This window comes from Myodes glareolus, chromosome 1 (genome assembly GCF_982192425.1).
Source record: "Myodes glareolus chromosome 1, mMyoGla1.1, whole genome shotgun sequence".
Classification (NCBI taxonomy): Eukaryota; Metazoa; Chordata; class Mammalia; order Rodentia; family Cricetidae; genus Myodes; species Myodes glareolus.
Genome location: NC_142026.1, coordinates 72398783 through 72423708, shown reverse-complemented (window position 1 = coordinate 72423708; position 24926 = coordinate 72398783). Strand labels below are relative to the sequence as shown.

At 51.9% G+C, this 24926-nt stretch overlaps 3 protein-coding genes across 7 annotated transcripts; 1 reads left to right on the top strand and 2 right to left on the bottom strand.

The window, feature by feature from the left end:
* The first annotated feature begins 1893 nt into the window (after positions 1-1893).
* On the top strand, positions 1894-9040 carry Kmt5c (lysine methyltransferase 5C). 3 transcript variants are annotated; one of them, XM_087909572.1, is made up of 9 exons: positions 1894-2001; positions 3590-3796; positions 3942-4107; positions 4432-4541; positions 4772-4935; positions 5058-5077; positions 7321-7457; positions 7600-7784; positions 7891-9040. In XM_087909572.1, exons 2-9 carry the CDS (start codon positions 3687-3689, stop codon positions 8394-8396), a joined length of 1398 nt encoding a protein of 465 aa, XP_087765698.1. In that variant the 5' UTR covers positions 1894-2001; positions 3590-3686; the 3' UTR covers positions 8397-9040. The 3 variants fall into 3 exon arrangements, with proteins under 3 accessions (XP_087765698.1, XP_048282799.3, XP_085548671.2); XM_048426842.3 differs by lacking the exon at positions 1894-2001 and adding an exon at positions 2016-3070; XM_085692545.2 differs by lacking the exons at positions 1894-2001; positions 3590-3796 and having other exon boundaries at positions 4103-4225.
* A 3618-nt stretch (positions 9041-12658) lies between these two features.
* Positions 12659-13949, bottom strand: Cox6b2 (cytochrome c oxidase subunit 6B2). 2 transcript variants are annotated; one of them, XM_048427009.2, is made up of 4 exons: positions 13811-13945; positions 13589-13718; positions 12931-13031; positions 12659-12842 (listed from the first exon to the last, which is right to left on the bottom strand). In XM_048427009.2, exons 2-4 carry the CDS (start codon positions 13698-13700, stop codon positions 12789-12791), a joined length of 267 nt encoding a protein of 88 aa, XP_048282966.1. In that variant the 5' UTR covers positions 13701-13718; positions 13811-13945; the 3' UTR covers positions 12659-12788. The 2 variants fall into 2 exon arrangements, with proteins under 2 accessions (XP_048282966.1, XP_085548676.1); XM_085692550.1 differs by having other exon boundaries at positions 12659-13031; positions 13811-13949.
* A 166-nt stretch (positions 13950-14115) lies between these two features.
* On the bottom strand, positions 14116-24326 carry Garin5b (golgi associated RAB2 interactor family member 5B). Of its 2 annotated transcripts, XR_007230593.3 has the most exons (11): positions 23983-24326; positions 23606-23760; positions 23250-23508; positions 20462-20486; positions 20165-20229; positions 19956-20059; positions 19821-19873; positions 19651-19727; positions 17766-19436; positions 14379-14458; positions 14116-14292 (listed from the first exon to the last, which is right to left on the bottom strand). XR_007230593.3 is itself a non-coding variant. In XM_048427008.3 (10 exons), exons 1-10 carry the CDS (start codon positions 24130-24132, stop codon positions 14456-14458), a joined length of 2562 nt encoding a protein of 853 aa, XP_048282965.2. In that variant the 5' UTR covers positions 24133-24326; the 3' UTR covers positions 14116-14455. The 2 variants fall into 2 exon arrangements, 1 of the variants encoding a protein (XP_048282965.2); XM_048427008.3 differs by having other exon boundaries at positions 14116-14458.
* Positions 24327-24926: the final 600 nt, after the last annotated feature.

Below are 24926 nucleotides of genomic sequence, written 5' to 3'. Positions count from 1 at the left end.
TCCTCAAGCAACAGAAGGAGAAACTGTGTGTTGGTTGTAGCTTGAGCATATATGAAACCTCAGAGCCCACCCCTACAGTGATGTACTTTCTCCAACAAGGCCACACCTCCTAATAGTGTCACTATCTATGGGCCAAGCATTCAAATGCAGGGTCTAAGGGGACCATTTCTATTCAAAGCACCACAGTTACCATTGCAGTGATATAGATATAAGACCATACCTGGCTCTTACTGTCCATCTCTTCTAAGCTGATAACCAGAGAAGTCACAGTAGGAGTCACCCTGTTAGGGACTGCTACAGGGCAATATTCTGGCCTGATCCCCCTCTGTCAGTACTAGATTTGATCGATATGATGGCACCCAAGGAGAGAGACAAGGTGGTGTAGTACAGACCTTCGGAAGCTTGGAAGTGTCCCAGTGTGTACCATTTGTTTTGTAGAAGGAATTGGGAAGCTGAGAGGGGCCAAAGTACTTCCCCAAGGTCACAGAATCAGAATAGGGCAAAACCGTCAGCCTCATTAAAAACAAAACGTTCTGCCGGACAGAGTGGTGCACACCTTTAACTCCAACACTTTGGAGCAGAAGCAGGAGGATCTCTATAAGGTCAAGGCCAGTCTGATCTATGTAGTGAGTTTTAGGACAACCAGAGCTGCATACTGTCTCTAAAAAGAAGGTACTATATCTTAATTAGTTTATTTTGTGTGTATGTGCATGTATGAGGATGCACAGGCCCCAACATGCACATGGAGGTCAGAGGACAACCTGTGGGAGTCTCTGCTTTCTTTCCATGGACCCTGGCTGACAGGTCTAGGGCCTTTACCGGCTGAGCCATCTCACGGTCCCAGCCTCACTTCAGTCGGTTGTTCCTTCAGCCTGCACTAATGAAACGTTCTGTGCCATAGGCATTGTTCTAACCCACCAAATAGATAACTTATGGAAAACAAAGACTGCCTCCTCCATGCATGGAACTTATTTGTTTGGATATAATTATGATACGCTAATTATATCTGCAGGATTGAAGAGGTGGGTGATCCTAATTACAGGGATTTCCCCACGGGAGCGCCCCATGAGTCAGAGCTTGTCTCCAAAATCTCAACTTCTCAGCGTCCCTTCTTTCCTATCTATTCATAGGTAGGGCAAGGAAACTTTACACAGTGCTTATAGGTACAATTTCCAAACCGATAAGAAATATTGAGAGAGAGAGAGAGAGAGAGAGAGAGAGAGAGAGAGAGAGAGAGAGAGAGAGAGAGAGAGAGAGAGAGAAAGAGAGAGAGAGAGAGCCTTCTTAGAGAGCCTTCTTGCCAAGCAGGGCTGGCAATGAAGTTTTGTTGCCACGGCAACCAATGGTCTCCCAGGGCCGAGGGCAGTAGTGGCGCGCGCGCAGTCACCTCTTTCCTTCCTAGTTCGCTTAGAGATTTTGCCCCCTGAAGCTGAAAGAAAGAGAATAGCGCTCGAGACTCTATGGTGATGGACAGAGGCCTTAGCTAATGGAAGCATAAGCTTTCCCAAAATCAACCAATAATATACGAAGTTTGGATCTGGCAGATCCCGCCCTCCTTCCACTTGGACCTGAATAACCTGACCCAGACAGAGTTTCGCTCGGAGGGACGGCGTTTTAAGCCAATGAAAGCATTGATTTGGGGCCGTGCGGGAGGAGAGGGCGGGCCGTATCGCTATGGCAACAGCTGAAGGACAGTGACGCGAGCCATTAGTTGTAGTCCGCTAGGTTTATTGACAGCGCGGGCGTGGCGGGGTTTTGTCGGGGCACCGGCGGGGGCCAAGAGAGGCGGGAAAAAAGAGAGCAATGAGAGCCAGCCAATAAGAGCCACTCGGGTTTCATAGCAACGGAGGAGTGATGGCAAACTGGGCCAATAGAAGGAAGCGCCGGCCGTCAACTCGGCCGAGGGGCGGCGCGGCGGCAGTGTCTGACGAGAGCCGGACCAGGCGGTGGGAGGTGGTGGCGGCGGCAGCGCGGGCGCCTGAGGAGGAGGAGGAGAAGCGGGTGAGGGGCGGCGCGGCGCCCGACCTCTGAGTTCCCTCTCGGCCCCCGCCCCGCGTCGCCCGGCCTCCCAGTCACCCCCTGACCCGGCTGTCCCCGGGCCCGTCCTCGAGCCTTGCCGCCCAAGTCTCCAGCCCCGCGGGTCCTCGCGCTCCTCACTCGTAACCTTCCCTGCACCCTCGCAGCCCATGCAGACCCCTCTCTCACTCCCAGGTCTTTCCTTGCCCCTTAGGGGTGGCTCTCTGCACCACCAGGGCCTGCCCCTGACACCTTTTTCCTGCACCGTAACCTCCCGTGTCACTCTCAGGGCACTTCCTGACTCCTGTCTCACTGTCGTGGCCTCTGAGGCCCTCGCCTGGACTCTTACTGCTTCCCCACCCCGTTCTACAACCTTCCCAGGCTTTACTGCGCTTCCTCAATTCCCTCCTCGAACCCCTAGTGCCTCTTATGTTCTCGTCACTTCAGATCCCCAGGACTTCCCCTCAAACCCTACTTGGGACCGCTAGGCCCTTCCTTAGACCCTAAGTCTACCTACCCTTTGGATTTCGTGGGCTCCTCCCTTGCACCCGTAGGTGCCACCTCCCCCCCCCCCCCCAGCGCGTCCTTTTGACTTCCCTCCATGTTTGCAGCCTTTCTCTTCCTTCACATTCTGTACCTGGCTTTATTTGTCTTTTCCCATAAGCTCCTCCCCAACATCCAGGCTTTTTCTTAGCACCCTCTTCATTTAACCTAGACTTATTGTTTTGTTTTGTTTTCTTTTCCAGATCTTTCTCCCAGTTCTTGTAGCTTCTCTTCGTGTCTCAGCCACTCTTCCTCCTTTCTTGTTCTCACATTGCTCTTTCCCAAGGTGCAGATCTGCCAGAGACCATGATGAGGGCAGTGGGTAACCTGTCCCTATGTTTTGCTTGATTTGGTTTTTTGAATCTAATTTTTTTTCCCCTTTGCTCTCGCCTCCTTCCCTTTGTTTTGACTTGTTTCTGCTCTCCATTCCCTTCCTTTCCTTCCTTCTTATTGTGTTGTTGTTGTTCCCTTGAGGATCTCCCCTTTGCTGGAATTCTCAGTCAGGGAGCAGGTACTTGATCCCCTTTCCCCCTCCAGGGTGCCTGGGTCCCACCCACAGCCGTTTGACCACTCCCAGAGTAGGGTGACCTTGGAGGGAGGTGGTAAAGACAGACCCAACCTAGCGAGGGTCAGCAAAGGCAGGCTAGAAGCTAAGAAACATTAAGTTCAGTTTCACCTTCTCCCTTGATGAGGCCCAGCTATCCCAACTCCCTCCTGCAATGCCAAGGCTTTGAAGTTATCTCAGATTGCCAATTAATCTACAGTCCCTGGGTACACGGGGATTTGTTTCCTACATGTGCGTTTGGCGAGGTGGTTTGTGTGTTGACATCTATGAAAGTGCACGTGTCCTGAGGAGGTTGTGTGTGTGACTGGGCATTTGTTTTGCAGGGAGGGGAGGGAAGTGCTTAATGCACAAGAGACAGTGTTTCTCCTGGGGTTTCCTCATCGTCCGAAGTAGCTGTTGGGTGTCATTCTTGCACAGAGGCCTGTGAAGTCAGTTTTGCTCCCCCCACATCATGCTCTCCTACAGATAAGCAGGCTGTGGGACCCACAGACAGCTTCTGAGTGGCACAGAGCACATTTCTGTGCCCCGTTGGTGCCAGAAGCAGCATGATCTTCAGAGCACCATGGGGCCTGACAGAGTGACAGCCCGAGAACTGTGCGAGAACGATGACCTGGCCACCAGCCTTGTTCTTGACCCCTACCTCGGCTTCCGCACCCATAAGATGAATGTCAGGTGAGAGGTTTCTGGGGGTAATGGCAGGCCTGGACCCTTTCTCTTGTATTTTTTATAACTCTCAGCCTGACCTCCCTGAAGCTTCAGGTGGGGGTCAGGGTTCTGGAATTCCCTGCAACTGAGGCATGCATATCCTTTCTCCCAGCCCCGTGCCCACTCTGCGGCGACAACACTACCTTCGCTCTGCACTGGAAGCTTTCCTAAGACAGCGGGACCTAGAGGCTGCATACCGGGCCCTGACAGTGGGAGGCTGGATGGCCCACTACTTCCAGAACCGGGCCCCTCGGCAGGAGGCTGCCCTCAAGACCCACGTGAGGGAGCCCATGCCCTGCTCTGACCTGCACTGTGCTCCCCATTTAGCCGGCAGATTCTGGAGCTCTTAGGAGAGCAGCCCCCAGGTCCCAGCTGCCTTGCCCCTGAAGACACCCTGTAAGGCTCAGAATCCTAGAAGAAAATAATTGGGGGCTGGTGAGCTTTGAGGGTCCAACCTCCTCTTCCTTTAACAGATGAGGACACCTAGACCCAGAGAGGATCCAGGCCACACAGTCAATGACAAAGTAGACCTGGTCCAAGAGAAAGGGGCCCCTTGTGGTTGACCGTCCTCACTATCCCGCCCTCCCCTACTCTCCTCTCAGATTTTTTGCTACCTCCGCGCCTTCTTGCCTGAGAGTGGCTTCACCATTCTGCCCTGCACCCGTTACTCCATGGAGACCAATGGGGCCAAGATCGTGTCTACCCGTGCTTGGTAAGGGAGCTGCTGGGAGCTAAGACTCAGTCCCTGTGGATGAAGTAGGACCCAGAGGAGGTGGGGCTAGCGAGACACGAGGACCTGATGGATGTGAGAGGATGGAGAATGCAATGACTCGCCTGCCCCTTGGAGCCCCTGCTCCCTGGGGGATTCTGCATGAGAGGTCCTCAACCCTAGTAAGGATTGGGAGGCCTTGCTCAGAGCCATACAGCATAGACTCTCGGCAGGAAGAAGAACGAGAAACTGGAGCTGCTGGTCGGCTGCATTGCAGAGCTGCGTGAAGAGGATGAGAACCTGCTTAGGGCCGGAGAGAACGACTTCAGCATCATGTACTCCACCCGGAAAAGGAGTGCCCAGTTGTGGCTAGGCCCAGCTGCCTTCATCAACCATGGTGAGGGCAAGGCTGGGGGAAGATGCTGGAGGGCAGGCAAGTGGATGGGACAAGGGAAAGGGGCTGCCTTCACTTGCTCACTCTCTTTTCTCTCTTCTCTCATGCCCATCCAACTGCGACAGACTGCAAACCCAACTGCAAGGTGAGTCCTGCAGAGTGTGAGGAGTGGGCATGTGGGGAATGAAGGTGCAAGGTACAGGAGGGGTGGTTTTGGACTCTCCTGATAAAGTGGTTTCCATCCCTTGTAGTTGGTGGGAGCACCTGGAGTGGGCGTCATGGGAAGGCGTGAGTCCCCAAGGGTGTCAGAGGGAGAAGAAGAGGCAACAGTGTATTTGCACTGTTGTTACCAGAGCATGGGTTACTAACTAAAATGGGGCCTAAGGGTGTGATGGGGAGACAAACTAGCAGGTGGCTAATCTCACCTGGGCAGGATGGATGGCAGTGGAGGGGAGACTCTCACCTGGGCAGCATGGATGGCAGGGGAGGGAAGAAGCCAAGGAAATCCGGGAGGCCAAGTACCCCTCCCCCCTCAAGAAACTGTGGGTAAGGGCAGAGTAAGGGAGGAGGACATACCTGGCTGGAACTTGTGCTGATATTGTCCTGTCATCCAAATGTCTTTGAAGACTGAGGCAGGAAAGTCTAAATTCTAGGCCAATCTGGGCAACTTCAATGAAACTTCAGGGTGGAGTGCAAGACCCTACGTTAGTAGCCAGTACCACAGAAAGAACAAGCAGCGCTAGGGATGTAGCTCAGCCTAGAGTGATTGTGTAGCATATGAGTGCTCCCAGTTCCAATCATGGGACCAACAGGAACAAGAGCAGAGGTTTAGTTAGACACTCTGACTTGTACCTGTGAAATCAGTGTTTGGGAGATAGAGGCAGGAGGATTGTTGCAAGCTGGAAGCCAGCTTGGTCTACATAGTTTCAGAACACTTAGGATGATATAATAATAAGATTCTGTCTTCAAAAAAAAAAAACTAGAAAGAAACCAAGTAGTAATAATAAGGTAAGGAGCATTCTGTTGGGGCACAGACCTCTGGCCCATTGTGGGAGCCCCCAAGGCATAAATAAGTAAGGGCCAAAGCTCAGCCTACTGACTCAGAACTGGGACAAGTTATAGCTGTCCTGCCTGGCCTCAAGTTTCTCCTGTCAACAACCCTAAGACAACTGTTTTGTGTTCCAGAGGCTCTTGAGGTAACGACTCACAGCCTTCACCAGGCCAGAAAGCAAAGGGCAGCATGCACACCATCAACTTGCTTAGGGATCTGGAACCCTTTGGAAGACCAGAGTTTTTCTAAGTGTTGAAAGAAACTAGGGTTACAAGTGGGCAAGATATTTCACATCATATGGAAGGGGCCATGAGACACAGGTGGTGACAGCCATGCCAGTGAGCTTAGTTGACTCTCCTAGCTGCGTAGTGGGAGATTTGGTTTCTAGATGGCTATGGCAGCAGTTTTCAGGATGCTTAGTGGGAAGGAAAGAGGTGTATAGAGTGAGGGTGGCCATGAGGAGGGGATGGGCCTTGAGGTGATGAAGGACCAGCTGAAGGTAGAGGGGCAAGAGGAGAGGAGGACAAAGGTACAGGAAGTGGCACACCCAGAAGGCAGTGACCGTTTGGACTGGAGGCCATGAGCCAAGGAGGCATCTTTGGGTGTCAGGTTTAAGTGGCTGGCTGGCTAGATAGCTAGGATGACCATGTCTGCTCTCAGATAGGGAGTACAGAGACAGGTGCAGATACAGGAGGGAGACAAGAATGAGGAGCCTGTAGGGTAGGTAACCTTGGGGTGAATGATCCCAGAGGCAGAGATGGAAGACATGGGAATTGGGCTACAGAGTGAACAGAAGCCTTGGGAGAAGGGGAGGTGGCCACAGAGACAGAGTGGCAAGAAGTAAGTGAATCTTGGGGGTCTCTGTGATGGGCTAGGCAGGTCTGAGGTATGGAAAGAAACGAGGCGTGGTCCCTGCTGGCACTGCATACTGCTTGGGGGCCATTGGCTTGCAGGGAAAGGTAGACACAAGGCTAACTTTTTTTTTTCATGTTATTTTGTTTTTTTTATTGAGCAATACATTTTTCTCTGCTTCCCTCCCTTTCTACCCTCTCCCGTGAACCCCCTGTTCCCAATTTACTCAGGAGACCTTGTCTTTTTCTCCTTTCTCTGTAGATCCATGTATGTATCTCTTAGGGTCCAGAAGCAAACTCTTAAGGGGCCATGCAGAGGACAGGCTCTAGCCAGGGCTGCTGCCAATAAATGATGTGGTGGGGCAGGAGTTTCTCAGCTGTGGCCTGCCTAACCCATTACAGAACCCTTAGTGCCTGCCAGATTGAAAAGTTGAATAGCTTCCGCCCTGTGACCCAGGCCAGGGTACTGAGTGGATATGGCCTCAGTTTGTGCCCTCAGATGGGAATACTGCCTGTGTGAAGGTGCTCCGGGACATTGAGCCAGGGGATGAAGTGACATGCTTCTATGGGGAGGGCTTCTTCGGTGAGAAGAATGAGCACTGTGAATGCTACACCTGTGAGAGGTAGGCGTGCCTGAGCGTGGGTGGAGTGTGCCAGCCTACCGTGGGAAGTCGAGGGTCCTGGGACTGGGATACATCCTCAGCATTCACTTGAAAATGAAGATTCCAACTCAGCATCTCCCTTTGCCCTTTTCTGTTCCCGCAGGAAAGGTGAGGGAGCTTTCAGGCTTCAGCCCAGGGAACTGGAGCTGCGGTCACAACCCCTGGACAAGTATCAACTCCGAGAGACAAAGCGGCGTCTGCAGCAGGGCCTGGACAGCAGCCAGCAGAGCCTTCTGGGCCTGCGGGCCTGCTCCCACCTGTCCCCACTGCGCCGTGACCCATTCTGTGGTGAGCACACCCCTGTTCTCTAGCCTTTGGGTCACTGCTTTTCTGAACTGCTCAGGCCTTGCTCACCGGCTTCCCCCTTTATTTCTCTCTTCCCTGACCACCACAGCTGCCTGCCAGCCCCCATGCCTGCTGCCTGCTAGTCCCCACTTGGACTACTTGCCCCTCTGGCTCCAGTGGATGCCTCAGCCCCAGCCCAGAGTTCGACCCCGGAAGCGTCGCCGTCCCAGGATCCGCCCGACCTCATTGTCCCCTGTCCTCCATGCTGCCTATGTCTCCCTACACCGATGGGGAGGCTGTGGTCCCCACTGTCAACTACGGGGTGAGGCCACAGTGACCCTGCACCTGCTCCCCAAGACCCGCTGGACCCCACAACAGGACTGGTACTGGGCCCGACGCTATGGGCTGCCTTCTGTGGTGCGTGTGGACCTTACCCGCCTAGCCCCAGCCCTACCAGCTGCTCCTGCTCCTACTGGGAGCCCAGCTCCTGTCCCCACCCCTGACCTTGTCCCTAAACAGGCCCTTGCCTTTGCTCCTTTCTGCCCACCTAAGCGCCTCCGGCTAGTGGTCAGTCATGGTTCCATTGATCTGGACATCAACAGTGGTGAGCCATGATGGACTGCCTGCAGGAGCCCAGATTGGAGTATAGGCTCTGTCTTGGACTGCTCCAGAAGGGAAGGAATGAGTTGACCCTTGACCCAGGTCTGATCCTGGGAGTGTGTTGTTTAGGACATACCTAGGGAGTTGATCCTCATTGCTCTCTGATTGCTGACCCCTGAGCCAACCCCACTCAAGCAGGGAGCCCTGGCCATTTGATGTCCCCCTCCCCATCCCTGTCCCCACCGCAGGACTTCAGGAGCCATCCCCCTCTCCTCAGCCTCTTCCTCCCCAGGGAGCAAAGCCATAAGGGGTGGGGGCCACTCCATGGCGACTCTCTAGAAGCTCAGGCCTCAGGGAGGTGCAACTGACTTGGGGGTTTGCCCTCCCAAACTGCCCCCACAGTAGGGAGTAGGTTGACTCTCAGTTCTGCAGTTGTTGGAGGCAGGGGCAGTCAGATGGGGTAGGTGGTACCCAGGGGCTCATCCTTGGCCCTGCCCCATGGGTCTCAGGGAGGCCAGGTGTGACCTCATCTTTCTCACGGTGCTATCCCTGGTGCTACTGGGGTGTAGGGGAGGCTCCCTCTCTTCCCCACACCAGAATGGGGTATGATGGGGGATTGGAGGAACTTGAACTTTTTATTAAAACCTTCTAAGCCCTTAGGAGTTTTTGTGTTTTAGGGGGATGTCAAGTGGGAGGGTGAGATCTCAGCCTCGCTGGGGAGATGAGGTGGCATTCTTTGACACTAATAGCTACCCTGACAAGCCTTAAGAAGGGAGGGGCAGTGGGTTCTGGGAACTGCGACACTAAGGTAAGCTCTGTGCTTAGAGGAGATGACCAAGAGTGTTCTCTGTTGTGGGAAAGTGAGGTGATAAATGGGTGACTGATGACAGGGAAGCAGAGTGACTTGCCTAAGGCCATGTGAAAAGTTGTCCCTTTCACTTCTCAATCAGGTGCCTTTACCTCTAGTGTAGGGCCTAGTGTGGTGGCATCTCTTTAATCCCAGCAGTCAAGATGCAGAGGTAGGTTGATGTCTGTGAGTTCAAGGCTAAGCTGGTCTACACAGGGAGTACCAGGCCAGCCAAGGCCTTGTAGACTCTGTTTAGAGAAAAAAAGTCTTTGAGGACAGGGAGTAGTTGAGCCTGTGCAAAATCTGGTTCTGGGGAGATTACATAGCTCGGGCCCAGAGACCCAGCCCTGGTGAGGGGTGCACTCCCAACTGTACTCCAGGAGTTAAAAAAGCTGCAGAGCTGCAGGGTGTAGCTAAGTGGTAGAGGGCTTGCTTGGTAAATACCAAATTTAACCCTCTGTACCAGAAACGAAATAACCAAGAAATAAAGGGAGCCAGTGTGGAAACTGGTGCTGCCTCTCTGAAACTATCCCTGATTCTCCCCTTGAACCTCGGAGATTGATCAGATTGATCAGATGACCCCAGGAGCCATAGAGGGGCCCTTGAGGAGCTGTAGAACAAAGCCTGAGAGCAGAGATGTCCTGACCTCCCCCCGCAGTCCCAGGAAGGAACTACAGAGTGAGACAAAGAGCTGAGTGGCCCTGGGATATTGGAAATTTGCCCCAGTGGATGGGGGTGGATGTAGGTGTAGAGAGAGGCAAGGTGTGGTCTGGACACCTTAAGATGGCGCACACCTTTAATCCCAGCACTCGGGAAGCAGAGTGCTGTGTCAACAGAGTGAGTTTCACTTTTTTGTTTTTGTATAACGTATTTGTTTTTACTTTATGGGCATTGGTATTTTGTCTGCATGTACCTCTGTGTGAGGGTCTCAGAGCCCCTGAAGGTAGAGTCACAGACAGTTGTGAACCCACTGCCATGTGGGTGCTGGGAATTGAACCCAGGTCCTCTGGAAGAACCACCAGTGGTCTTATCCGCTGAGCCATCTCTCCAGCCCCGTGAGTTTCAGTTTTAAAAGTGTTGGAAAGAGACAGGAAATAGTCAAGTGACCATGGCAGGGAGTATTATGGACCTGAAAAGGAGAAGAGGTGGAGGAAAGCTGGACATTGGGAGAAAATGGATTCAGACCCAGGTCTCTGGGCAGGACAAAGGTGGCTGCACAGCTAATGGTCCTGTGCTCCAGCCACTTAACTGGGTGACGTCATTAAGTCCTCTGGTTAGTTGCTGTCTTATCAGCAGTGTTGCCTGTGAGGATGGTGAGTGACCAGAATATTCCTGTAGCCTTGTCCTCACCCTGTACTTCCTTGTCCATCTCTGGTTGTGGTCAGACACTCTGAGGCTAAGGTCTAGGTGTAATCATCCTAGGCCATCTGGGGCGTGTCCTTGGTGAGTGGTAGCAGCCTCTGGGGCAGGTGACAGACGGGTCATCCAAGGGTGGGACCAACCAGTCCTTAGAGCTGAGCCATACCCCCCACGGGGCAGGTGGTAGACAGACAGTTCAACCAAGGGTGGGACCAGCCAGTCCACTGAGCCAGAACCCCCGACCGGCTTCTGATAACGGGACTCTGAGCCGACTGGTTTACAGCTAGGGAAACGGGTTGGTCATTCAGGAAGGTGACAAGGAGGTAAATGTCACATGAGGCCTTCTAAGACAGAGTTTGAAGATTACTTCAGGTCTAGCCAAGAGGCTGGTAGCTGTGGGCAGGTGCTAGCACAGCCGGCCTGGAGGCCTCTGGCTCTTAAAGATTACTGGTGCTAGGCTTGGTGGCTATAGGAAGTAGAGGCAGGAGGATTAAGAGTTCAAGGCTATCCTGGCTACTGGAGACTTAAAAGTATAATAAAGAAGCAAATGGTGACTTCAGGATGGAGAGAAGGCTGGTGTTTCTCCAGAGGGCCTGGCATCAGACTGCTTATAATCTCCACCCAGGAACTGCAGCTCGAGGACGTCTGATGCCGTCTTCCGGCCACCTCTCACCAGCACCCACCCACCTACTCCAGTAAAAAGGGGCCTGGGAGTCAACCGGGCAGGGTGGTGGTGCCCTTTTTAACCCCAGTGCACAGGAGGCAGATGGGTAGATGGCTCTCCGTGGGTTCAAGGCTAGCCAGGGCTACATAAACCTGTCCACAGAAAGGTGGAAGATTGGAAGATAGGCCAAGGAGCAACTGGAACCAAAGTGATTTGGTTGATAAATGGAAAAAAAAATGGGCAAGATCAAAGAATGATTAAGATGAAAGTGCTGTGTGCTGAAGGGATCGGCGGGAGAACTGGAGTGTCACCTGTAAAGGGACAGATGGCCCCATATGAGCACAGGGGTAGACCTGCACTAGAAATCAAAGCAGGTAGGGTGCTGGAGATAGCACAGTGGTTAAGAACATTTGCTGCTCTAAGTTCCAGAAGATCAGAGGCCCACTTCTAGCCCCCATGTGCACTAGGCACTTAAGGGGTGTGTGTACACACATGAATATTTTATTCATACTTTTTTTTTCTTTTTTGAATCAGGATTCTGTTGTGCTGGACTGTAGGGCTGCTGAAGGGTGGGAAATGCTCTGGGACCCTGTTGGGACAAGGGAGCTCTTGTGGTGGGGACAGGATGTTTTTGGAGGGAAATGGGACCAGTGGAGGTAGGGCATGGTGGGAAGCTGATAAAGTGTCAGTGCAGAGTGGTTAGGGAATAGTGGATCAGCACTGAGTCATGGAATAGATTCCTCAGGACCAGGGACTGGATGGATAGGTATGATAGCCAAAATGGCCCAGGCAGGAGAAGAGGAGGTTGAGATGTGGACATTTGAAGAAGGGTAGCAGGTAGGTGTCGTGATTGACAGACAGGACACCCTGTAGGTGGAAGAGATTTTGTTATAGTTGTGACTTTTGGGGGGGGCATGTCAGGGTTTCATTGTGTATTGTAGCCTTGGTTGGCCTTGAGCTCACTATGTAGACCAGGCTAGCTTCAAAATCAGAGATTCACGTGCTCCTGCCTCTGGAGTGCTGGACTAAAGGCACGGGTTATCTTAAACGTTGAGATCTTGACTTCGTGATCACAGGCAGAACCCAAGAGCCTCCAAGCTTGTTTCTATCTACCTGATTTTGACTGCCTTAACTCTGAAGCAGCAATCCTCCTCCTTGCCCCCTTGATCAAAAGGTGTTAGGGGTCTCAGCCAGTAAGCACTTGCCATGCGTGCATGACGACCTGAGTCTGGATCCCCAACGTGCACATAAAAAGCCTGGTTCAGCGCCCATGACTGTAATCCCAGTGCTGGGGAGTCAGAGACAAGAGAATCCCAGCTAGTCACGCGCATCGGTGAGTTCCAGGATTAGTGAGAGAGGCTCTATCTCAAAAAACACAGAGCCGAAAAGAAAGAAAACAAGCAAACAATAGCAGCATCATAGCTTTATTTGTGGCGTAGAGGAAGAGTGGAGATGGGTAACCCAGGCTGAGGCTTGGTGAGAGGACAGTGGTTACTGGCGGATGATGTCTCAAGGGAAGCACCGCTCAAGTCCACAGTCAGATTTTGCCCGGGAAAGTCCCCTGCTTGATCTGCTCATTCCAGCGCTGCACCTGGAGAAGCAGAGGGAGCCCTCCAGCATCTGTTCAGCCTGAGTCTGAGCTCACCACCCTCTCCACCAGCCTCGCTCCGCCCTCTCACCCAGCTGATGGGACACAGTGAATGGAACACGCGGAAATAGTACTCGCAGGGCTGTGTGTTTTTCCCGCGGCGGTTCATGGTCTTCACGCACCGGTGATAGTCTGCAGAGTGCCTCGGGGTGGGGGTGGGAGTGTCATGAGACAAGTCACGCCCCTCTAGACATTTGCCCCATCCTACCCACCCTAGGACTCAGTCTTACTCTCTTACTCTTTCCAACCAATCGGGTTCCTCCTCCCACTGTAGACTCCCCCTTCCCCCAAATTCCCATCTTGACTGAGCTCTACCACCTGACAAGGTCCAGTCCCTTCTGGTTGTCTGCTTCACCTTGCCCCTCCAGGACCCAGTTCCAGCCAGCTCCACATCAGGTGCCTCCCTTGACCTCAGGCCCCGCTGCTTTTCTCTCGACCTAACCTCCTCACTCCTGGTCTTGCCCTTTACTGACAAGGTTCCATCTCTCCTGGCTCAGTCCATTTCACCCTAGGGTGGCAATCTCATGGCCTCCATCAGGCGACCTCTTCCACTCCAGGACCCGCCCCTTTACGGCTCAGCCCCACCCACTTCGGTGCAGGCCCCGCCCCTTCAGGCCACGATCCAGCCTCCCATTTCAACGGTCTCCAGGTGGGGGGTCTCCCCTCTAATCGGGCCCAACCGGTCTCACCCAGAAAATTCTGGTAGCAGTTACGCGTCTGGTTCTGGTTAGGGAAGCGCGGGTCGAAGGGGGGCGTTTTCCATTGGCCCAAAGGGGGCATCTGGGCTTCTACATCCAGCATCCACGCAAGGGTCAGCTCCTGCAGGAAGGGGTCCGGGGCTCCGTGGGTCCTAAGGGGCGCCCCTCGCTCCGACCTTTCCCAGATCCTGACCCACTCTAAACTTCACCCACCTTGGCCTCACCACACTGAGATGGACAAACTGAACGTAGCTGGAATACCAGGGCTGCGGGGATCCACCGGTGCCTTTAGCTCGAGAATGAGGGCTGGTCCCAAGAGCACAGGAGCAATACGACCCTGAGGTCGGATTGGCTGGCCCCCTGGGAGTCCCAGCCAATTGGATCCCTCTGTAATGTGGAGGTGGGGTTAGTGGAGCCCCGCCCCCTACTTCATGACAGAAGTCTCCTTGGGGTCCCCGTGCACCCGAGCGCGCACACATAACAGGCACCAAGGCTGGGCTTTTGAGTCTCAGACTAAGACTTTTAATCTCTGCAAAGCTGAGCTTCTCCCTGACATCTGTCCCGCCCCACCCTCCCCGGTATATAAACGTCTATCTAGCTCTGGTCTCTACGGGAGGGGGAGGCTTCCCCACCATCACACACGGTGTTCTCAGTCGTCTGTGTCTTACAGTCGGGGTGCACAGCACCCTGCGGGCCTGTGAGGGAAGGAGGAAAGGGAAGATGATTCCTGGTTCCTGAGACCCACTCCTCCTGGTCCAGATCTTCCGGGTCTCAGAGGTACCTGGCCCCAATGGGCTTCTGGACAATTTGTTGATAGAGTCTCCTGAATTATGTTATCTTAAATCCTTGGGTCGCTGCTTACTGTGGGGAGAGAAAGGCAGAGAATGTTTTAGGGGACTGGCAAAGAGACAGGTTCCCAAGAGTATAGAAGTTTTACACACACACACACACACACACACACACACACACACACACACACGAGGCAGAACCAGGCAGATCTCTGAGTTGGAGGCCAGCCTGGTCTACATAAGGATTTCCAGGACAGGCTCCAAAGCTACACAAAGAAACGCTGTCTCAAAAAGCATATATTTCACAACTGTTATTTACACCTTAAAAGGTGGTCAATATATTTATCACTCCTTTCTAGCTTCAAAATGTTTTGATCACCCTTCACCCCACTCCCAACACATTAGAAGTCATTCCCCATTCCTACCTCTCTAAGCACTTTTTAAAAATTATTTTTGGTTTCAGACAAAGTTTCTCTGTGTGGCCCTAGATGTCCTGGAACTCACTCTGTAGACCAGACTGGCCTCAAACTCACAGAGACCTGCCTGCCTCTGCCTAGAATTGAAGATGTGCGCCACCACCGCCTGACTTTCTAAGTACTTTTAAACCACCATCTTTCTGTCTCCATAGGTAGAAATATACTCCTATTTGGTTGGCTTTTGGAGTGTTTCTTTCACTTGGTTTATGATTATTTTTATTTTTACTTTTCTTTTTCTTCTTGAGACAAGGTCTCACCATGGCCTTGAAACTGGCTGGCTTGCAACTGGTTCTGTAGATCAGGATGGTCTCTAACTTACAGAGATCCACCTGCTTCTGCTTTCTGGGTGCTGTGATTAAAGGGGGGGGTGACATGTCGTTGGGGCTTGCTTACATAGATCAGAGGACAGTTTGTGGAACTTCGTTCTCACCTTCCACCATATGGGTCCCAAGGATGGAACGTGGGTGGCTGTGTCAGGCTTGGTGACAAGCCCTCTTACCCACACTAAGCCATCGCAAGGGCTCCTATTTTCTTTGTTTGAGACAGGATCACTTCATAGTACAGGCTGGTCTTGATATTGATACAGAGCCAAAGGGAAACCTGAGCTCCTCTTCCTATGCCTCTGCCTCCCAAGTGCTAGGTCTGGACTACCACACCCACTTTTTCTTGGTGCCAGGATCAAATCCAGGGGCCTCCTACCTAATGCTAGGCAAGCAAGCAGTCTATCGCATGCATTATACCCCCTACTCGCTTTGTCTCTGTTGGTGACCTCCCATCTCACATTCTCACAGGCTGATCACTTCCCCAAAATCACTTCCCCTGAATTCTAGACTCCCACACCCCATTACCTGTTTGTTTCACATCTTCCCTGTGACCTCAGAATCACCCCTCTGAGTCCTCTATTTGCTGTCTTGCCCCCACTGCTGCCTGTGGCTTTTGCATTCTGCATCTCTCCGAAGCTACAAACATCCCAGCCATCCTCAACATCGAGAATGGTTAATATTGTCAACCTGATGCAATCGAGGATCACCCAGGAGACAAACTTCTGGGTACATCTGTGAGGGTCTGATGGAGGGAGGAAGACCCACTCTCAGGGTGTGTCAGGCTGAATGAAGATGAGAAAACGAGACTGAGGAGGTTCTGTGGGTAAACCACCTGCTGTGAGAGCATGAGGACCTGATTCTGGGACCCTAGAACTTTCGGAAAGCACACTCCTGTAACCCAGCAAGCATGGGTTGACACAGGGGGTGTCCAGGGCTCACTGACCAGCCATTCTAGCCCAAAATGACAAGCTCTAAATTCAGTGAGAACCTGTCTCAAAAAAAGAAAAGGGAAAGTCACCTAGGAAGACACCCAACATTGACTGTCATATATTTGTGTGCACAAGCAAGCACACACACACACACACACACAGAGAGAGAGAGAGAGAGAGAGAGAGACAGAGAGAGAGAGAGAGAGAGGAAGTAACTTCCCACCATGACTGGGTGACTGGGGCTGGACCCTCAACTCAACCTGTGCACCAGAATAAACTACTCCTTCATTTTGTCTGGTATTTTTTCACAGTATGGAGAAAAGTGATGCATGGCTCCTTAAGTGTCACATGTCTGATTGATGAGGCAGCCCTGTCATCTTACCCTTGACAGTCTCTGTGGACTCCTGGGCTTCTCAACACTCTCTTGTCCTAGTCACCATCACCTCCTGGGTGGCCTCCGACATAAACACACTCCCCATTCATTGCCTCTACATTCCATTCTGGAGCCCAGCACGTAGCCCTTTCCACATTCATCAGTTCCAATCATTCTGACCCCAAACCTCCAGCTTGCTCATAGTCAAAGCCAACATCCTTAAACTTTTCTATAGTTCCTATAGGCTCTCAGGCATGCCCCCCAACACCCAGAGGCTCATGTGACAGCATTTCCCATGTTAGGACTCTGTGTAGGGTACACTCAATAAAGGAACAGTGAGCATGCATGCTGCTGCCTCAGGGACTTTGTTCCTTCTACCTAGTGGTTCTCAACATGTGGGTCGTGACCCCTTTGGGGAATCTCATATCTGATAGCCTGCATATGGGATATTTACATTACGATTCTTAACTAGCAAAATTGCAGTTATGAAGTAGCACTGGAATAATTTGTTAGTTGGGGGTCACCACAACATGCGGAACTGTGTTAAAGGGTCAGTATTGGGAAGGTTGAGAACCACTGCTCTACATGAACTCTCTTCCCCTTAGGTGCTCTCGCTGCTTCCATTTTCCCAACAGGTCTTTTTGTCTTGTTTGGAGACTAGGTCTCACGCAGTCCAGACTGGTTTCCAACTCACTAAGTATAACCAAGGCTGGTCTTGGACTCCCAGTCCATTTGCCTTCACCTCCTGATGGCCAGGAGTACAGGCGTGTTGGGCCACTACACCTTGGTTCCTTCAGGGCCGGGCGGTTCCAACTCAGGGCTCTGTACATGCTCCGGAAGTACCCTGCCATCTGAGCTACATCTCCAGCCTCCTCTTTCATGTCTTTACACAAATGACTCCAGCCCTGAGGCTGTGGCCACCTTAGGCCATTGTGCTGTGGTGAGGTCTGTCCTCTGCATTGCAAATATTTAGCAACACGCCTTATCCCTAACCACTAGGTGCCAAGTGGCATAATCTGCTTCTGCCACCCTTATCCCCACTGCCCTGTATCCCCACTGCTTAGGGCAATGCTCACCACACAGTCAACACTTCATATCTACTCCCTGTCTAGTGATGGCAGTCGTGGGTTGGCTCAATGGTAAAGTTTGCACTTAGCATACACAATGGACTGAATTCAATCTTGAGAACCTGCTCTCCCCCCTCCCCTCTCTCTCTCCCTCTCTGTATGCATATGTATATTAAAGTTGATAGTGGATGCCAGCTGCTAATACCAAATACCTGAGCATGAGGGGTGCCAAATTCCTCCACCGGCATCTCCTCTTTCACGGACATTTTTCTCTTATTCTCTATTTCCAAGACGATGGGCAAGAGAACTTCTGAGGTTGATCCCACGACAGCCAGAGGCTGCTGCTGTGTTTGCGTCTGCTTGAGCCCTTGATGTTTCACTCCAGGCTTTTGGGGCAACCTGACTGAGGACTCTGTCTTGGTGATGGGAGACGTCAGGGATGTCAGGGGTGTCATTGGCCGGGAAGTGTTCTCCAAACCTGAGCTAGTCATCTTGGTGGGAAACTGAAGAGTTTTACCCACCTTTGGGCTGTCAGTCTTTGGCAACTCAATTATGGGTTCCTTGGAAGTCCTCAGCGAATTCTCAGGTGGCTTCTCCTCCACCTGGTGCTGTGTGTTCTCTTTCGCCTTAGTATGGGACCTGACCACTACCTGTGTACCTTCTGGTAAAGTCTTCTGGCTGGCATTAAAGGGCAAATCGGCCAGCACAGATATGGCAGACCCCCTGGAAGTCACAGAGAACCAGGAGGGCAGAGATATGCTATCTGACTTCAGGTGCTGCTGTTTGGACATGATCATCATCTTGGCCAGGGCGAGCCCCTCCCCAGAAAAGGCCCTGTTGTTCTCTTTGCGGGAGCTCTCAACAGCTACCTCCTGGGTCAAGACCCATTTCTTCTGCTTTTCTATCTCCTTGGACTTCAGATTAGGCAAGTTCACAGCTGTCTCTTCCCTCATCTTGTGGGCCCTGTCCTCCGATTTGCCCCTGTACTTCAAGGCCTCCAGAGTGACCTCCTGGGTTTTGCTAATCAAGATGTCCTTGGATTGTTTCTTGGTGGTCTGGGCCCTCATGTCTACCACTTTTGTCTTCTGCCCTCTCACCAACACAACAGGTTCCTGTTTCCCTTCAGACTTTCTCTCAAGCATGTCTCCTGCCGGTAACATGCTAGGATCCTCAGGGGCCTTTGCCCTTGAGTCGGGAGTTTTCTGGTACCGGACAGTTGGAGCCTTCTGAGATTGAGCATTTAGGACTATAAGTTCCTTCTTTGGGGGTGTGGCCTTTTGAGGACCTGCAGGTACTTGTAGAAGCTTTGGAACTGGGGGTAAAGTTTTCTGGGGTGGAGCAACTAGAACTGGGGCCTTCCGTGGGGGTGCAAGGATGGATGGGGGCTTCTGAGAAACAGAAGGTGGAACCTTAGAGAAGAGACTAGGTTTGAGTGAAGACTTCTGGGTTGACCTTGGTGCAGCTGGGGTCTTCCGAGCTGGAGCAGGGAGGGCTGGAGCCTTCGGAGCTGGAGCTGGCTCAGCTGATACCTTATTAGACTGGTCCAAAATGAATGGTGCTTTCCCTGGTGTGATGGGGGCAGACGCAGCCTTCTGGGAGGACAGTGGCCCCATGTATTTCATTGAGCCTATGGGCCTGTCCTTGTCACTGGACTTCGGAAAGATGTATAAGGCAGGAGGGTAAGGAGACGTGTACAAGGAAGAAGACAACGAGGTAGATTCAGTGTCCATGAGCTCATCAAGGTCTTGTGTCCACAGGAAGGTGTCCATGTGATCACAGGAGTCGATGAAGGGTAAACCAGGGCTGTCATGAGAGATACACTGTGTGGGAGTCTCGATAAGACCGCCCCGGCCTGTGGTTCCCTCAGAATCAGATCTGTAGGTCTGTAGACAGATGGGATGAGAATGCTAAGGACCAGGGGGGACACAAAGCTTGGGAATCTTGTCTTTCAGCCTTTCTTCTTTCCACCCTCCTCCCTTTGTTCCCGGACCCTGAAGTCCACATCCCAAACCTCCTCCCTTGGACCCTGGAGTCCAGGCCCAGCCCTCCTCCCTTGAACACTGGAGTCTAGACCCTAGCTCCTAATGAATAGCTGGCCTTTGAATTGGAGTGCTCCTGGTTCATCGTGCCAGAGATGATGCTAAAGATGGTTCGGATGGTGATGCTGGCCTTCTCTGTAGGGCAGAAAGAAGTGTGAGCCCTCTGGGAAAGGGATCAAATTCACAAGCAGGTTCATGCAGGTGGCAGAGGGTGGGCATTGATCATACCAGAAACGCGGATGAGAGTTTTGGATCCGTCAGGGCCGGCATCTAGGTAGGATCTACAGAAGTAATGTGGCAGGACATTAGCAATGTGTGAGCCGGGGTCCTAAATATAACCAGCCCAAAATGCTCATTGCCTACTTCTTTTCTGTGACTTTCATCTGATCCTCAGGAGGTTTCAGTTGTGACCAGATGAGAGGCAGAGAGTCACCCACAGCCTGAGACCTGAGTGTGTGCTTGACTGTCTGTCCGTTGTCAGAGAGGAGAGAGAATCAGGGTCAGGGGAGAGCCAGTGCCCCCCCCCCCACACACACACATGCGCGCGACACACAGAACCCTGACTGTCTCACCTTGGCCTTTCTTTGTTTTTGAGAAGAGAATATCTTGTAAGGGAAGGTACGCTGAGCCACTTCAACTGGAGAGAGAGAGAGAGAGAGAGAGAGAGAGAGAGAGAGAGAGAGAGAGAGAGAGAGAAGGGTCAAGGACCTCAGGGAGTAGTGACGTGGAGCAAGCTCCTAGGACAAGGAGAACTCAGCCAGGGCGTGCAGGAGAAACTGCCAAAGTATTTACACTCCACCCATACTTTGAGGGAGAGGGTACCTGACGTGCAGAGGAAGGTGGCCTAACCTTTGACAGAGGTGGCTCACCTGTAAGTCTGCTTCCAGATTGATCCTGTGGACAGAAGGGACAGTTTGTTGAGGTCTTTTACTGGTCCCCCCTTCTTATTTTTATTCTATTTTAGTTTAAGATTTGTTTATTTAGTCATTTTTTTTATTTCACATGCATTTTGTGTTTTGCCCACATGTGTGTCTGTGTGAAGGTGTCAGATCCCCTGAGTTACAGGCAGTTATGAGCTGCCATGTGGGTACTGGGAAGAGTAGCCAGTGCTCTTAACCCTGAGCCATCTCTCCAGCCCCTATTTATTCTTTTTATGTGTATGTATGAGTGCCTACATGTATGTATACCATGTCATGTTAATGTGGGAGCCAATGTCGGGCAGAGCCATTGGTTAACACTCAAGTTGGAGTTACAGGTGGTTAGCGCCACTCTGAGTTCTCAGCACACATGGGTTCTCTGCAAGAGCAGAGTGTATTTGTTTCTCAAGACAGGGTTTCTCTGTGTAATTGTTGTGGCTGTCCTGGAATTTGCTTTGTGGACGAGGCTAGTCTTGAACTCCCTGAGGTCCTCCTGCCTCTTCCTCCCAAGAGCTGTAATTAAAGGCATGTGCCACCACCGCCCACAGTATGTGCTCTTAACCACTGAACCTCCTTTCCCTTTCCAGGCCCTTAACATTTTGGGTTTTTTGTTTGTTTGTTTTGGGTGTTTTGTGTTTCTTTCTCTCTCTCTCTCTCTCTCTCTCTCTATCTTTCTCTCTCTCTTTTTAGTTTTTTGAGACAGGGTTTCCTCCTGCCTTTGCCTCCCAAGTGCAGGGATTAAAGGCATGGGCCACCACCGCCCGGTTGGTTTTTTGGTTTTGTTTTGCTTTTTTAAGACAGGGTTTCTCTTGTGTAACAGTACCGGCTGTTCTGGAAATTGCTTTGTAGACCAGGCTGGCCTCAAACTCACAGAGATTAACCTGCCTCTGCCTCCCAAGTGCTCCCTTACGCTGCCCTTAGCATTTTTATTGCATTTATTTATTATTTAGGGGCAGTGCACATGCCATGGTATGTCTTTGGAGGTCAAGGGACAGCTTTTAGGAGTTGCCTCTCTCCTCCTTCTACCATGTGGGACAGGGGATCCAACCCAGGCTGACAGACTTGGAGGCAGGTGCTCTCACCCACTGAGCCTTCCTACTGCCTCATACCTAGCATTTGTACATGAATTTTGGAGACAGGGTACAATTTAGATTCTTATTTTATTTATTATTATTATTATTATGGTTTTTCGAGACAGGGTTTCTCTGTAGCTTTGGAGCCTGTCCTGGAACTAGCTCTTGTAGACCAGGCTGGCCTCTAACTCACAAAGATCTGCCTGCCTCTGTCTCCCGAGTGCTGGGATTAAAGGCGTGAGCCACCACCGCCCGGCTTACAATTAAGATTCTTGAACTTGCAAGGTAAGTCCTTAATGGGCTCACCTGCCACTCCAGCTCTTCCTTTGGCTTTTGTTTTTGTTTTAACACAGAATCTCACCCTAAAGCCTATGATGACCTGAAACTCACTACGTAGCTAGACTGGCCTCAAATTCATTACAATACTCCTGCTTCGGCCTCCCAAGTCTTGGGAACTACATGCATGAGCCTTATTTTTTCTTAAAAAAAAATAAGAATTGGAAGTTGCTGGGTGGTGGTGGTGTGCACCTTTAATCCCAGCACTCGGGAGGCAGAGGCAGGCAGATCTCTGTAAGTTCGAGTCCAGCCTGGTCTACAAAGCAAGTCCCAGGACAGTCAGGTCTACACAGAGAAAAAAACCCTGTCTCAGAAAACCAAAAGGAAAAAAAATAGAAATCGTTCCCAAGAATGGGAAGTAGGGCCAAGGAGTGCCAAGAGACACAGCAGGTAAAGGCACCCGTTGCTGCGTCTGATGACCTGAATTTTCTCCCCAGGATACACATGGTAGGTGAGAAGCGGCACCCCAGTGTGTACCCATGCTCACACACACACACAAAAGAGAGTGGAAAGAGGCTAGTGAGTTGAAGGAATACCAGCCTCAAATTTGTATTTTGTGTGTGTTGTTTTGTTTTGGTCTTTGTTTTTTGAGACAGGGTTTCTCTGTGTAACAGCCCTGGCTGTCCTGGAACTCTCTTTGTAAACCAGATTGACCTCAAACACATAGAGAACCACCTGCCCCACCTCCCTCGTGCTGGGCTTAAAAAGCACATGCAGCCATACCTGGCTAGAGCCTCCTGCTCCTGCCTTCATCTCCCAAATATTGGAGATTACAGGTATGTGCATGGCCACTTTTTCTGGTGTGTGCGTGTGTGTGTGTGTGTGTGTGTACAGGAGTGTGCATGTGGAGGTCAGAGGACACTCTCAAGTGTCGTTGCTCAGAAACTGTCTACCTTTTATAGTTTCTTTCTTCTGAGACAGGTTTTCCTCACTGTCTGGAATCAGTCTACAAAGTAGGTTCAAGCAAGGCCAGGGATCTACAGTGTTGCCTCCCCAACACTGGGATTACAAGCATGTACCGCTACATCTAGCCTTTTTATGTGGGTTCTGAGGGCTTGAACTCAGGTCCTGATACTCCAAAGGCAATTTCTTTATCAACCGAGTTATTTTTCCCTGCCCCATGGTTTCTGGTTGCTACCTATCCAGCCTGTAACTTCATCCCCAACTTTCCTTCCTTGGTCCCATGAGTTTAGACCCTCCCTTCAGACCCAGCATTCTAGGAACCCAGCACCTTTTCCTGTCCACCCCACCCCTCAAGCTTTGGACAATGGGTCCTCTGTTCTCTGTGGAATCAGGACAGTGGTCTCCAATCCCGCCTCATTGAATCCCACCTGAAGGCGCCAGGTGGAGGCCGGCGCTCCGTCTAGGGGCGTGTCCAGGGGGGGCATGTTCGTGGCCCTGGGTGCCCAAGATACGGTAGGTTCATGAAGCAAGTTGATGAGGCGAATCCAGCGGTCAAACAGGAAGCCTAGCTCGTGATCAGGGGCATCCAGTTCCAGGTAGTAGTAGCGGCCGGTGATCAGACGAAGCTTCAGGCGCCAGGAGGGCAGATCGTGGACATAGAGGTGGGCAAGGTCTAGTGGGATCATCCTGCGGGAGGTGGGAGACCTCCCGGGTAGCTAGTGCCCAGGTAATGTGGAGAGTGGACTAGCTGGGGGTAGAGCTCAAGTAACGAGGAGAAACATACCTGGTCAGGTTGAGATTGGAGCAATCCTTGCCCTCCTGGGGCCGAGCAAGCAAGAGAATGTCAGGCAGTACTAGACCAGGCAAGGATGCCGCTACACCCATAGTCAGCTTGTTGGTTCTGTGGTGCACGAATGCAGGAGCCCCATGATTGGTCACCTGGGGCAGCCAGGGAGCAGGGCTGGGACCAGTCCTCTCTCCAACATGCCTCCAGCATCCCCTCACCTGAGAGTCTCCTTTCTTTCCAAACCCACTTCCTACCTACAGAAGTTCAAATTCCAAATCCCCGTTCAAACCCACTTAGTCTGGGGGGTGGTCCCCTCTCTCTTCCTGTGTTTCAACCCTCCTCCCCCATTTCCCGGGGCGCAAGGAGCCGGGGACCTGGACAAAGTTACTCTCGAACATGGGCAGCGGGCGGAGGGGCAGGTACTCGCCCTTCTGGAGGGTCTTCTGCAGCTCCCCAAGAATGGGAACCCACTTCTGGGGGTCCTGGGGAGGCTGGGTTCGCCGAATGTTCAACAGCCGTTTCATGACGGCTGTCAGAACAGCAGGGGAAAGTGTATAGATTCAGGGACCCAGGACCCACCCCAGCCCACAAGCCTTGGACCCCTGGGCTTCAAGGATGTCAGGAGCTCGGCAGTGACAGAAAGTGGAGTGTCCCCAGGGCTGAGAGACTCTGGTATGGCCATGGCCCTGCAGAGAGGTAGTCAGCTCTAGGCCGTGGGAGGAACCTTTGATAGGGGCTTTGTGACCTCACTAGACAGCAAGAGTCTGCTTCCTGGGAACTGTCCAGAGGCCACATCCTTCCAGAATATGGAGTCTTCAAAGTTGGGATAGGCTGACTCCATCAGAGCATCCCCTCTCCTGGACCCAAAATAGTGGAGACACAGACACCCCATAGGGGTCTGTTAGTACCTATACAGGGACCATTAGCCCAAAGACTTGACTCACAGGCCAAGCTCTGCCAGTGTCCCTCCTCCTCAGCAAGACCCAGCGCCATGCTGAGCCTCAGTTTCCCAATGAGGTGTGTGTGTGTGTGTGTGTGTGTGTGTGTGTGTGTGTTTGCGTGATCTCACATCAACTGAACAGTGAACTGTAAAGAAAGGGCCAACATGACTGAGAATGGTGACTACAACTGTATTCCCAGCGCTAGGGATACAGAGTGAGGAAAATTATAAGTCTGAGGCCAGTCTAGGCTTTATAACAATACCCCGCCTCAAAATAAATGAATGAATGAATGAATAAAACCAAGGGCTTGGGGTTGTAGTTAAGTGGTAAAATACTTGTCTGGCATGCACAAGGCCCTAGGTTCAATCCCAGCACCA